The sequence below is a fragment of the Enoplosus armatus genome, chromosome 3 (genome assembly GCF_043641665.1).
Source record: "Enoplosus armatus isolate fEnoArm2 chromosome 3, fEnoArm2.hap1, whole genome shotgun sequence".
NCBI classification, from domain to species: domain Eukaryota; kingdom Metazoa; phylum Chordata; class Actinopteri; order Centrarchiformes; family Enoplosidae; genus Enoplosus; species Enoplosus armatus.
The window spans coordinates 13,765,511-13,779,727 of record NC_092182.1 but is presented as its reverse complement, the minus strand read 5'-3'; the positions used below and the strand labels follow the sequence as shown (position 1 = coordinate 13,779,727).

The window sequence follows — 14,217 nt, the reverse complement described above, 5'->3', positions numbered from 1 at the left end:
CAGATTGTGTAGACGTTTCCTAGTTGGACTGCAGGTGGATGAAGCAATTAAAAGAAAGTTGCATTTGTTTGGCTGCTTTCAGAATAGACTACATTAATCAAGATGCGGTGCTATATGCGATAATTATCTCGTTTAATTAAGCCGAAATGGAAAAAGAATATACAAAAAGCCCGTTAATATCTTTCGTTAATTTAGTTGTCCCACTTACCCTGAACGCAGCTGTATAAATATGACGCCCCCTCAGTCTCTTGGTTATCGCCCACAAAGTTACTCAGCCAGGTGACAGCTGAGCCAGCAGGGACTCAACACGGCTGCACGCTACGCAACATACAGACAACGTAACGACATTCTGTCAGCGCCAAATCAAAGTGGAGTACACGCAGACAGTTACTCAATTATTGCGTTTACTTTCTGTTTCTACATGTACGTAATTTGAAAGCCTCTCTTCCGCTCCATATAGCAGAGTAGCCTGCTAGCAGCGCTCGGATATAATTAACGTTAGCGTCTGACGTCGCAACCAGAGAAGACTCAACGGCTGTTGTATTTCTGACCAGGTAGCTCGCGTTAGACAGCCACCGTCAACATGTCAGATCCGGTCGGGGAGGCGAAGTTGGAGGTGAAACAGGCGAGCAAAGAGGTGAAGGAGAGCGAAAACGTTGCGGAAAAATATTCAGCCATGACCGTAAGCAAGAATAGCGAGATGAACATGGGAGAGCTGTCATCCGCCTTCAGCGCTGTTCCCACTCACAAACCAGTTAAAAAGGTAAGACTTCAGCTGAGCTAATGCTTAGCGGATATTGACAGATTTGATGTTTCTTTATCTGTGTCTGATAATCATTTAAGTGCACGGGGTCAGTTAGCCTACCTCTGGATATTGGGTTTGCATTAGGTTATACTGCTGCTCACAGTTTACTAAGTAGGTTAACTAATATCCTCCTGTTCTTTGGTAAATAAAGGGAATAGCCTATATCTTAACCCTCCACTTGCAAGGTGAATACATTTTACACATTTTGAGGAATTTACATTTAAAGGAAAAATATATACCAATAATAGTTAATATAAGTCAGAGATTGTCTCTTAATCAGTGTTGCAAAATAAAGCTTATTCCTACACAAGAACGTGGTGACACTGAAGAAACAGGCAGATTGATATTGTTTGTGATATATGTTACAAAACTTGCATTAGGGGATTATAAAAATTAGTTTTTGTGTAGTAGTAAGTAGTAAGAAGAGACACTCGGGCATGTGTAGAATGAGCTCAGTTCAATTTCTCTTTTTGGTCCTCACAGTTTATATATATTTATATATATCTCCAACTCAAGGAAACAACAGAACGATTTGCTCCATGTAACACTTACGAAAGGAGGATGTTAAATGACACTCTCAAGGAACAAGGAAGAGTTGCAGCTTGAATTCTTTGGGCTTCAGAGTGGAAAGTATTTGCACACCTCATTTAGGTTGGAGAGGACAAATGAATACCAGTTTTGGACAAAATGCACACTCTACATGATGGCATGCTGCATGCTTTTGTTGAAACTGTATGTGAGAGATGTCGATTCAACTGTGTGGTCATTTTGGAGGCTGCAGTTTGTGGTGCTGTTGAATTGTACTGTGTTATACTGATAGGTTGTTCTGTTATTTGGCCTACCGTCATTAATATAAATGGGTCAGCAACAGAAACACCTCTATGTGTAACATAATACAATGTGACAGCACCACACTGCAGCTTCCAAAATGATCACACAATTAAATCAACACCTCTCCAAAACAGTAAAAAAACTGAACATTATAACCTTCATGAAAGTAGCATTTATTGCAAGACTGTTGTATTAGACTGCATTAGTTTTAGCTAGGTGTAATAAACTTGCAACAGAATGAATAACTCAACTGTGACCAGGAAACTGACAAATGCAAAGTCTTATCATTCTCAGGCCCAGATTTATTAGTCAGCCTGGTAGCCTCATTATAGAGACCAATTGTTTCACATCCTCATTCTCTTTTTGGGACGGACTTAACATTACAGCAGTCGGCAAACAGTTGTTTGTAAGACACAGCAAGAAAAAATTCTGTCAAAGTTTGGTGGACTACTGTCATCCGTCACGTGAGGTCAAAGGTAGCTGCAGCCCATTTTGAGGGTAGAAAAGAGGAACTGTTTGCTATGTCCATGTGGTTTATGCCCTCAGTGATCCAGGGTCAAAACCCAGTGGAAGACATTTATTTTGACACAGAAATGTTTAGCTTATGTTAACTTGTCATGTTACAGATGTTCAGCTGAATGATTATGTCCCGTAGTTAATATTTAGGCATTGCTGGTTAATTTAAGTTGCAAGCTTACAAATGATTATGCAAGCAAATGAGGTTGGAGATCATGGTTAAGTATGGGGTTTTGTGTGGTTGTTGTTCTAGAGAGACAGTTATGTAAAACTGTAGCCACTTTTATCAGTCATGCTCCCTCTAATCATATTTGTCCCAGTAATCTCTTTGATGGGCATTTAGAAACAAAACAATGTCAGCGAGTGAATAACAAATACTGTAGGAAAGGAAAAGTACAGTAAAATATTATATTAGTCAACTTCAACTCTCAACTTTAACTTTAGTAAAGTAACATAAAACACACACCAACTTAAACATAATGTACATAAAACATATAAATACATGAAAACCCACTTCGCCAGCTTTTATAAAACAAAGAACATCAAATGCATTCAGCCGTTACATTCAACCCAGTCATCAGCGGTTATAACACCTCGTCCTGGAGTCTGTAAGAAGCACTTTGTAATGCAGTGAATTAATCGAATATTTAACACGGCTCTTATTCAAATCTGAGGGGACCGGTATCAGTCAGTCAGTATCAGTCTGGCTTTGGGACCCTGCAACCCGCCCATCCTGTCCGGGGGGAAGATATGTGGTGTCTTGTCACCTTAATCTCAAGAAAACAGCTTCACATTGTTCTTTGTTGCCGTGTTATTTCCACTGGTATGTGGAGGGTTTTCAGTACCAGGCTTGAACCGAGAAACTAGAGACCGACTGTATCAGGACGAAGAACCTGGCTCTCATTCAGAGATGTAGAGAATGAGACGGAATGATATTAACAATGGGAATGACGTCTTGCTCGCACTCTAGGCTGACTTATTAACGGCTAATCCAATCTCCACATGCTCTGATTCTGTATACTCTGTAGACTCTTATTTTTTAAATCTTTGCTAAGACCCCCCAAAACACAGTTGAAAATCTCACCTGCCTTAGTAAAGAAAAGGAAAAACTGCTGAGGTGTAGAGATCTGCCCGTCCCCTTCTCCATACCTGGACTCACTTCTTTGCGTGTGAGAAGATAACGTTACAGCCCCTAGAGGGTTTTTTTCTCACGATCTCATATTGCTCTGATGCATGCAAAATCCCTGTCGACAAAAATGTTCTGGTTACTGCGGTGATAAAAAGTTAGCTGACCAGGCACAAAGCTCGGCACGAACAACAAAAATAGGGTTGGAAATGCAGTACTGTTAATTAGCTGACTTCAAGCTGGAGAGCTGTGTGTATTTTGTGTGTTTTTCTCTGTCTGGAGGTTTTGGGAGTGCAACAAGGGTGTGCTAAACTGAGGGTTCACAATCATTACACAAGCATGAGTATGATGCCCCCCCCCCCCTCAAAAAAATGTTTTTGGCAGCTTAATTTGGTAACATCTGTCTTGATGGCTGCCTGTTGATCTGCAGCCAGATATCTATTTTTGTCAATACAACAAAATAAGCTCACTAGTTTGAGGAGGATTATCATGTTGCCAAAGTGTTTTTTAGCAAAGAACTCAATCCATATCTGGTCAAGGCTGAAGCCATATAAACAAGACCTCCAGCAAGACAAAAATAAAAACAGTCCAACTGCCATTTCTACATAAAGAAGGAAGGAGTATCCAGTTTTTAAATTGGCTTTGTTTTATGGCTAGATTTGTATCCATTTGAAATAGCTTCAGTTTAAATCATATATGAAAGCATGACATTCACAGCGTGTAACATTTTTTATATCAGCAAATCCAGTTTGTGGAGGACAAGCAGGAGTTCAGCAGGTTCCCCACCAAGGCAGGCCGCCGCTCCCTGTCCCGCTCCATCTCTCAGTCGTCCACAGACAGCTACAGCTCCGGTAAGAAGGAGAAACATCCATATATACATGTGTGCACCAGTGTTTCTTTGATTAGAAAAGGATATTCACGCTGTGTTAGATATGTTAACTGAGTGTTCGAGTGTGGCAAGTGAGGTGAAGAGAGATGTCTTACTATTTGTTAAAAACTCTAGTAATGTAGTCTGGCAATGTTTATTTTTCTATTTCCTCATCACATTTTATTTCCTTAAATAAAGAAGCAAGCCTTTAACTGCATTGAACTCTGTTCGAATGCTCATACAGTCTTGCTTCAATTGTTTACTCCTCTGTGGCTTTAATTTGAAGAGAGAAAACCTGATTTCCTTTACAGCTGCGTCCTACACGGACAGCTCTGACGATGAGACCTCACCACGGGACAAAACTCAGGTCAACTCCAAGGGCAGCAGTAACTTCTGCGTCAAGAACATCAAACAGGCTGAATTTGGCAGACGTGAGATCGAGATTGCAGAACAAGGTAGGACACGGCGTGGACACACATGTTGTCCAATTAATCTAAAAGACATCTGTCATATTTAAACCAAGCGTTATTCAGGTATGTAATTGTTGTCTATTGAGTAATTACTGCTCTTTCAGCTAGCACTCTGATTTCATTTGATCTGAGTAAAGAAATAAAACCTGACTACCAATTACACCACATCACCACACATTTAAAAAAGTTAACGTAATCAAGAAAAGGAAAGTGTGTTTATCCAACTATAGAATTAGTTATATTTCTGCTTAATTTTTAGTCAATTGCTGCCAAGAAGAACAAAGTTTGAGTTTTGTGAAAGTCTTCTGCATCGTCTGCATTGCCGCCTCCTCACACATCCTTATTTACGCTCTCTTGTTTTCAGATATGTCAGCGCTGATATCTCTCAGGAAGAGGGCACAGAGTGAGAAACCACTGGCAGGTGCCAAAATTGTGGGCTGCACTCACATCACTGCTCAGACTGCAGTAAGACTTCTCTCTGACTTTGAGCTTCAACGATCCAAGCAAAGGCTGCAGTGTGACAGTGCCTCTTAATCAGGATAGGATTTTAGGTCAATTTTATTCACAGTTTCAGTGCCACTTACTCTCTATAAAACTGGACTTTTTAAAATAATTTAACGCCAACTCTTGTATTACCTGAGTCTTAAATGATTAAAGTGCAGTGGAGTCTGTATTTCCATGAAATACACAATTGGCTGTTTTTCATGGAAAACTCAACAAACAGGTGATCAAACAGTGTGGCAGACACAATACAGACCTGGTTCACTGTAACCTTCAGTGTTATTGAATAACACACTGGTCACCAATAGATGGCATATCATTTCATCTCGTTTGACCTTTTCCTTGTGTGTCGTCAGGTGCTGATCGAGACTCTGGTGGCTCTTGGGGCTCAGTGCCGCTGGACTGCATGTAACATCTACTCTACACAGAATGAAGTGGCTGCTGCTCTGTCAGAGACCGGTAAGCAGCAGAGAAGGTGAAGAATAATTTTGAATAGAGGTAGTGGACGCTGTTGTTGCCCCTTGCTAACACTGAGGTGTTAGACAAAACAATAATATGTTTTTAACAGGCTGTATGATGAGTGTAAGGTGTTTTCATAAGAGCAGAGGTGTGCTTTGCCATGTGAGCATCTCGAGTCTTTTAGTGCCAGGGATACTGTTTGGAAATTTCTGCTTGAAAATTCATCCCTGCAGAGGTAATGGGAACACATCAGATTTGCCATTTAGTGAAGCAACAGCACTACGCAAGCCCTTTATCTGTGGTTGCTATGTGATGGTTCAAGTATGTACTAAATTTCCACAGTAGACCTTTCATGATCTGACAAGCTGAGGGGGTTACAACAGAATTAGGAGTCGCTCATGCATTTGTTTGGGAGGGTGGGTTGAGTTTGTGTCTACTGTTCAGTAATTTATTGCTGTTCATAGTCTGCTGCATGCTGAGCTGTTTTATTTGGGGAAAAAAACTAATTCAGCTATAGGGCACGTAAAGCACAAATGTCTGCCACTGCTGAACAATTCTATAAATGACATGTTCACAAATATTTAATGTATAATTATTTTCATGCTAAGAATTTTGCACCAGATTGCCCTCATTCAGTCATTCATTTCTGTTTTGCTCATCAATCTGGACTGAACGAATAAGATGGTGGACAGACATGGGATTGTGATGTAATATAAGATATTCCCCATCTGTTATGTTTCAGGTGTGGCTGTGTTTGCCTGGAAAGGGGAGTCTGAGGACGATTTCTGGTGGTGTATCGACCGCTGTGTCAACGCAGAGGGTTGGCAGCCTAACATGGTATGTGGAAAGGTTTCTTTTTTTACCTTTGTGAGTTTATTTAGCAATAGACTTTGATATGTGAATGATATAATCAGAATCAGAATCAGAATCAGAAACTGTTTATTGCCAAGTAACATACATTACAAGGAATTTGCATATATAGGCAAACAAATGCCTCAAACACCCATAAAAACACCAGAGGAGCAGCCCTTCTTTTCAAATTATTACTATTAATAGCGATTTATACGTAAATATATATCATTCTGTGTTAGGACCGTCTCTTTACTTATTCATGTTCATAAAGACATTTTTTTTCTCTTATCTGTTAGATTCTTGATGATGGAGGAGACTTGACGCACTGGATGTACAAGAAATACCCCAATGTGTTCAAGAAGATCAGGGGCATTGTAGAGGAGAGCGTCACTGGGGTTCACAGGTAATTTACTGCTAGATATACACTTCCTATAAAATATCTAGTGGCACGCCCACAGCAACATGCACCAACATGAGGCTTCTACCTTCCTCTCTCCAGGTTGTATCAGCTGTCTAAAGCTGGAAAACTGTGTGTTCCTGCTATGAATGTAAATGACTCTGTGACAAAGCAGAAGTTTGACAACCTGTACTGCTGCAGAGAGTCGATCCTGGACGGGTGAGTAAGCTTGAGTTTGAGGTATCTGGTTGTTTGAAGGCTGAACAATAACATAATTAATAAGTTATTATTAAAACTGATGTTGAAACACTACACCATTTGTATATTGGACAGCTTTACAGTGACAAGTAAGGTTTGAAACAAACGTCTAACAAACATCCAACAAAGGCCTTTTCTTATATCGTGGAAATAATCTGGAGTTTAATACACTCAGAAACTGATGAGATGAGGCTTAAAATCAATGCCAACTGGAACATTGGCTCAGCTGTGAACTTGGCTACGCTGTTCAAGTTCCTGGAGTTTCCCATGAACTCATCAACACATTCAAGTTGCAGTAGTGTTTTATTTTTCCCCTAGTTCTATCAATGTGTAAATAATTAATATTAGCAATCCACAGTCTAGTTCAGCTGTTCAAAGAAAGAGTAACATTACTTTTCCTTGACTCCTGAGTGTGTCATCAGCTGCCACATGCCTAACATCAGAACTACCGATGTACTGCAACACCAGAGTGACATAAAGGTCAGAAAACATTGTTTCCATCTCAGCGCGCCTGGCCTATAAAGATCAAATTCACATATCACCTCAATAGCTTTTTAAAAAGCTGTTGCCCCTGTAATACTCTTCTTTTACGCGCTAAGTCTCAGGACAGCCTGAGAACATAACCGTTGCATTTATTACCTTCCTGTTAATTATCACCACGGCAGCGTATAAACAGTCTGGTACTCTTTAACAACGTCTGCACATCTCTGCATCGAGTCAGTGCGTTCTACACTCACCACTCGTAATTTATTGCTGTTCCTTCTGAATAATTATCTGCAAAGTACACTGATGTCTTGTAGCAGGTGTTCCATTATGAGTTATGACACTGAATGTTGGCATCATCAGACTTATTGTACAGGGATGTTTAAGAAAATTAATGATGTGTTTTGTTAAAAGCAGAACTTTATTATTATTATTATTCCATAGACGTGTCATATTATCCAGAACTGTAGAAATGTATACTGTCACAGAAAACACATCACTTGAAAAGGCTATTTAGGATAGTGAATGTTTTTTGTTGTGGGGCAACTTTTTAGTGTATATCAGTATTAAGATTAGCAGTTTTTCACTTCTTCAAAATGTGCTAATTTTGTTTCAAACGTCTCAAGCTTGAAGAGAACCACAGATGTCATGTTCGGAGGCAAACAGGTGGTCGTATGTGGGTACGGCGAGGTGAGATGCTTCTTGAACATTAACATTACACACTAAGGAAAATATTCCTGACTGTCATCACATTTCATTGTACAATATTTACAGGACTTTGAACATATAATAGTGTCTGACTGTTGACTCTAAATGATGGTAAAGAATCAAAGATGGCAGGGGACTGAGATAAGTAGGCTTGTCCTGTTCAATACCTAGAGCCTTGGTTTTGATGATGGCTTGTGTTTAAATACAAAGTGTCATTTCTTTGTTAAGGTCAGGGTGATGATATGTAACTCTGCTGGTCATACAGTATATCATCTTGTCTTTGCAGGTTGGAAAAGGTTGTTGTGCTGCTCTGAAAGCTCTGGGAGCCATCGTCTGTGTGACAGAGATCGATCCCATCTGTGCCCTGCAGGCCTGGTGAGGAAAACGCAAAGTGGGATGATCGCCACGCTGAATGTGTTGAGCGTCAAAAATATAGTGATAGAACAGACAGCAGTATGGATAACATAACAGAGCAAGTTTCGTTAAATATGATGAGATGGCTAATGTTTAGCTTAAACTCAAACACTCGACAATAACCCAACAGCTCGTCAATATATAATTGATATTTTCCTTTCAGTCACTGTCCTCGTTGCGGCTGAACCTCTTGTTTCTCTTGTGTGCCAACAGCATGGACGGATTCAGGGTGGTCAAGCTGAATGAGGTCATTCGCCAGGTTGATGTCATCATCACATGCACTGGTAACTTTGACACCATGCTGGTTGCATTGGGATGCACTGGTGTGGGATTATAGCCTTTCAATCTATACCTGCCTGACATAATAAATACTTTTTTAGTTCATGGTCCTTTGCACTGCTCTTTAGGGCTCTGTGTTAATGATGTCCTGCGTGGCAGAGGATGTGTGCTGATTGAAAGTGAATGACTGTGTCTTTCTGTAGGGAACAAGAATGTGGTGACCAGAGACCAGCTGGACCGAATGAAAAACGGCTCTATTGTCTGCAACATGGGCCACTCCAATACTGAGATTGATGTGGTAAACTAGTGCTTACAATGAGTTCAATCTAGACTGATTTAATGTATATTTAAGATGCCCCAATTTTTTTAACCAGTGTGCATAAATATGTTCGAACAGAGGCCAGTCAGTCACATTGTGTTGAACTATCATAGAGAAGGTGAAGGTGACTGAGTCTCATCTCTTGCAGGCAAGCCTTCGGACCCCTGAGCTGACCTGGGAGAGAGTGCGCTCTCAGGTGGATCACGTCATTTGGCCTGATGGCAAGAGAGTTATCCTTCTGGCTGAGGTAACCGTACGCCTTGCTATGTGTAATAAATACATACTGATGTCAGGCATGTGATTTATGTGATTTCAGGTCTGAAGTTTCATTATTAGTCTGTGTTAGTCTCATTTGAGGAAAACAAATAATATTGGTTCACTTGACTTAATTTTAAGCAATTGAAACACAACAACAACAAATATAGCAGTAAACAAATGACATGCGCTATTTATTCAACATACAGCAATCCAGTCTTTCTTTGTGAGATGTTGTATTAAAAAAATTGCACTAAAGCAGTGGATTATGGGAACTTTGTAATAAATCATTGATGGGATTTATTGTTTAAGTCACATTTTTATAACAATACTGCCTTTACTTCGCTTCACCTTTTCTACTATTTACTTCAATAAGTTGGTGCTTGACCAGTCTCAACTTTTTGCTTGTGAAGAACACAGCAACATGTTTCAATGCAAGGTGGCTTTTTAAAGCTCATGCTCTTGATGACATGTTGTTTTCTTCCCTAGGGACGTCTCCTTAACCTCAGCTGCTCTACTGTCCCCACCTTTGTCCTGTCCATCACAGCCACCACACAGGTAACATGTTGATACTACCAAGCAGCCTGCAATAAGCTATACAGCAGCCAAAGACACACGGTAGTTATTGCTGCTGTCCACTGCAGATAACAGAGTGTGCTTTTCCATTTGCTATTGTTATTTAGTCATCATAGGCTCATGACCTGACCTGCAGATGTCATCAGTAATAAAACACCAGAGATAAACAGAAGGTTTATGAGCTGAGCTTTTTTTCAATAAGATGAAATAGATTCCTGCAAGTGGAGGACATAATGGCATTTCATAGTATACAGTACACTCGCAACAACACGCTGCTTCTCTTCATAGATCTGTTATTATTCATAATGTGCGTCCATTTTCAACAGTATTATTGATGCATATTTGTTTGCAGGCCCTGGCCCTTATAGAGCTGTACAATGCTCCTGAGGGACGATACAAGCAGGATGTTTACTTGCTTCCCAAGAAGATGGGTGAGGATATATAGATACTTAACCTTGACTTTTAGTATTTAATTGTTCAAAGTAACATTACTCATGTCTGGGCCGCAGCACTGGAGTGTGTGAATTGATTTATTCCTCAGTCTGCCTTGCACGTAAGTTTTGAGATTACATGTTTAAGATGGAAATTGAAAATCTTCTTCTCTGAACGCACTCATGCCCTCTGGTGATGGTGGCGCTGAAACTGGGATTCTAAGTCGGGCTGTGACCTTTCAGTATAGTTCTACCCAGCAGATATAAACTGATTTCCTGTGTTGAGCCTTGTGTATATGTGTGCGTATCTCTTTGTTATTAAAACGTATCTGTGTATTTCAGATGAATATGTCGCCAGTCTGCATCTGGCCACTTTTGATGCCCACCTGACAGAGCTTTCTGATGAGCAGGCAAAATACCTGGGCCTGAATAAGAACGGCCCTTTTAAACCCAACTACTACAGGTACAATTCTGCCAAGTGTGATGACAGAATAGTGTTGCAACTATAAAGCTAAAAGCTCATAATTAACATATGGTTTATTATTGTTTAGTCTATAAAATGTCAAAATTGATATCCCAGATTAGAACACTTGATACTAAACCTTAATATTTGAGTAGCTGTAATTACACACACATACACAGAGGTATAATATGAAAATAGCGTTTTCATTTAGCTATTTAGCATTTCCTAACTAAACTTGTTCTTGGTATTTACAGGTATTAGTCTGCAGGGGAACCACACCTCAACACAACTGAATGTGGACGGTACACAAAATCAGCCATCCCTAAAGCAAGATTTATGTATATTGTATTTTATATTCTACACAGGATGCACAGCTTATATGTAGTTGTATTTTACTGGCCACGGCAAGTTTCTCTTCTCTTGCTCCCTCCTACACAACTGCACATGACAAAATGGCGCCCAGCTGGCTATGAAAAGTCAGTGTGACCACAACACTTATATCTGCTGTTAGGTGAGATATTTATTTTCCATACTTGCTGACTCCTAGGTCAATATCGATATATATTGTGCCAAATGACTGTGACAGTGAGGGGTTACAGTTGTTGTGAAATGCTAATGGTTTGTTGGGAAATCAGTTAAACCTCCACTAAGTGATACTTCCTCCATGTAATGCTAATGGGTCACTTGAAATTCCAAACCCACAAAACTCTGAATCTCACTGAGCTTTTTAGCCACTGTTAGCTTCGTGTTTTGGCTCTTTCAACAACCTCCCGTGTGAAACCGAAGTAAACTCCTGGCTGGTGAAGAAAGTCAAGATCCAAATGTTTTTCTCAGGAGTAGGTGGACCAAATCAGAGCTAAAAGGCCAGTGAATATTGGACTTAAATCTATCAGGTGATCAGAAATTTGACTCCAATTAGATGTTGCTGTGTGTCTTCTGGGTGTTTAAGTAGGCAATTGTTTGCTTACAAATGAGCCATAACAATATATGATAATCTCATTGTAAATCAGGTCTGTGTTTTGTCTTTCTGCCCCCTAGTGGTCAGAAATCGCTTGATGCAGCTTTAAAGTTTTCTTTCTGCTTTAATGTGGCAGCACTCTCTTACTTAATACATTCCATCCACAAGATGCAGAAGAAATGTCCTCTGTAGTACCATCCACATTACTGCTAACCTTCAGCAGATCTGGGCAGCAAAAGGAATTTAACTATTGCAAACATAAGAAGGGAGCTTGGCATTTATTTTCTTCAAAAGATGTGTCCGTTTATGAGGTTTTGGTGTCTGTTAAGAATAGTATCTGCACCTCAGGGCATTCAGATATCTCAAAGTATTTGTAAATATATTTTTACCACATCAGCACTCTCTGAATTTAGTATCTGTATCTAGTCTCACTGTCATTCTCATGAAATTATTATTTACAGTAGGACTGTAAAATAGGTTTAGAGATTTTGATACTCAATCAAAATCATCTGCAAGTCATCTGCAGCTTTGTATATTCTGTGTAAAGCTTACACAAGGCACAGACTACATGTTGGACAGTGTTACATACAGTATGTTAGTGCTGTATATGCAACAGCCTCTAATAGGCTGATTTCATAATGGTATTTGCTGAAGCGCCACATTATGTTTATTGTTAGATGTCGTCACAGGACTCTGATCTTGTTTAACACAAGAGGATGTCTGTTTTTCTATTGAAGATTTTAACAGCAGAAAAATAATGTTAAACATCCAAAATGCTCTGGGCCTAAACATGAATAAGCTTTGCTGTCAGCACATTTACATAGACTGATGTGTTAGCTTCACCTTCTGTGTTAGCTTGTGGTATTATAGCTTTTCTAATAACACAATGTTTTGTTTTTATTGCTCAAAAGGCTTAAGCACTGTATTGTGAGGCTTGTTAAATGCACTAACGTATTATGCCACTTTTACTTCTCTATATTCACTTGTAATATTGTTTTAATTTGTGGCTACATCTGTTGATTTAGTTCTGTGATTCTTTTTTTAATTCAAACTGTGTAGTGTGCAGGTCGTAGTTGTGTCTAGCTGAATTTAAAGCTCTTCTTCAACATGCTGTATTTCACGCTGGTGTTCTGTGGGCCGATCTTACTCCAAACACGTGATAGTATTACTGTCCTGGCCAAAGGTTCGGCACCTTGTTAACATTGTTGCATACCAAACCAAACCAATCTTAAATTTCATCTGCAGAGTTACAGGTAATTCCTGTATGTTTCCGTTTTCTTTTTTATTGTTTTTTTGTCACTTACTCCAGCCTACAGTATGCTACTATGCGTTCATCTTCGCACTAGCAGTTTTAAAGGCATTAGAGCCAAGGACATTAAGTGAGGACATCATTGTCAGTAAGATGAACGCTGTAACCATGGTTACTGGTCAGTTGACAGTACCTTGTGACTCATTTAGTAATTTATATTCACATGTACAACTGTGGTTTTCTCCAAGTATGGTAATGCCCAACATGGTTGTTACTCTGCAATATACAGTGATAGCTATGCAGCAAAACATGCTCAGTTTTTCTTCTGCAATGATGGATGTTGTTAAATCAGTGTTTCACATCACATCTTACTGTAGGATGACAACGGTTTTAGACATTATAGGCAACATTTTACATTCTGTTGTACTTTTTACATGGATTTTACTCTATGTTTCATCCTAGTTTTATTTCTTGTAACAATCAGACATTTAAATTACTTACAGTGGTCTTTTCATAATAGAAAATGCCTTTTTATAATGGATTCCTTTAGTTTGAACTAATCATAACAGTCATTTTATCCTAGTTTGAACTCTTATTATAGAGACAAATGAATGTGTTATTACTGGAGAAAACAGCTTGACTCTTGTACAATTGAAATAAATAAGTATACCACTGTGATTTGACAGGTGTACACTGTTGCTGGTTTGAAGTTTTTGATGTGGAAATGATATATTAGCTATAAAGTAGGCCTATATTTTCAACACTGTATCTGTAGTTTAGTTTGAAGGACACAATTTCAGCAGTATACACCCTGTCAATTTCTGTGCACAGTTCCCTTTAATAAACTGCTGTTTGAATTTGAAAATGGCTCAGATATATGATTTTATCTATCTAACAAATGTAATGTATTGCCTATAACCTGCATGTCACAAGTATTGATAAGTATAAAATACAGTCATAGCAATGTGGGCAATTACCCCAGGGCCACTGACCCTGAAA

At 39.3% G+C, this 14,217-nt stretch overlaps 1 protein-coding gene across 1 annotated transcript; it reads left to right on the top strand.

Moving 5' to 3' along the window:
• Window positions 1-312: 312 nt before the first annotated feature.
• LOC139282438 (S-adenosylhomocysteine hydrolase-like protein 1) lies at window positions 313-14,083 on the top strand. The gene is made up of 17 exons (XM_070902158.1): window positions 313-763; window positions 4,018-4,129; window positions 4,458-4,601; window positions 4,981-5,081; window positions 5,474-5,576; window positions 6,319-6,413; window positions 6,725-6,831; window positions 6,928-7,044; window positions 8,193-8,256; window positions 8,561-8,649; window positions 8,902-8,972; window positions 9,171-9,265; window positions 9,435-9,533; window positions 10,031-10,099; window positions 10,470-10,548; window positions 10,891-11,011; window positions 11,266-14,083. Exons 1-17 carry the CDS (start codon window positions 584-586, stop codon window positions 11,270-11,272), a joined length of 1,653 nt encoding a protein of 550 aa, XP_070758259.1. The 5' UTR covers window positions 313-583; the 3' UTR covers window positions 11,273-14,083.
• The last annotated feature ends 134 nt before the right edge of the window (window positions 14,084-14,217 follow it).

Coding starts and splice junctions, on each gene's coding strand:
- LOC139282438 (XM_070902158.1), top strand. CDS start 584: ATGTCAGATCCGGTCGGGGAGGCGAAGTTGGAGGTGAAACAGGCGAGC. Junction 4,602..4,980: donor GATCGAGATTGCAGAACAAG/GTAGGACACGGC, acceptor TCTTGTTTTCAG/ATATGTCAGCGCTGATATCT. Junction 8,257..8,560: donor TCGTATGTGGGTACGGCGAG/GTGAGATGCTTC, acceptor TTGTCTTTGCAG/GTTGGAAAAGGTTGTTGTGC.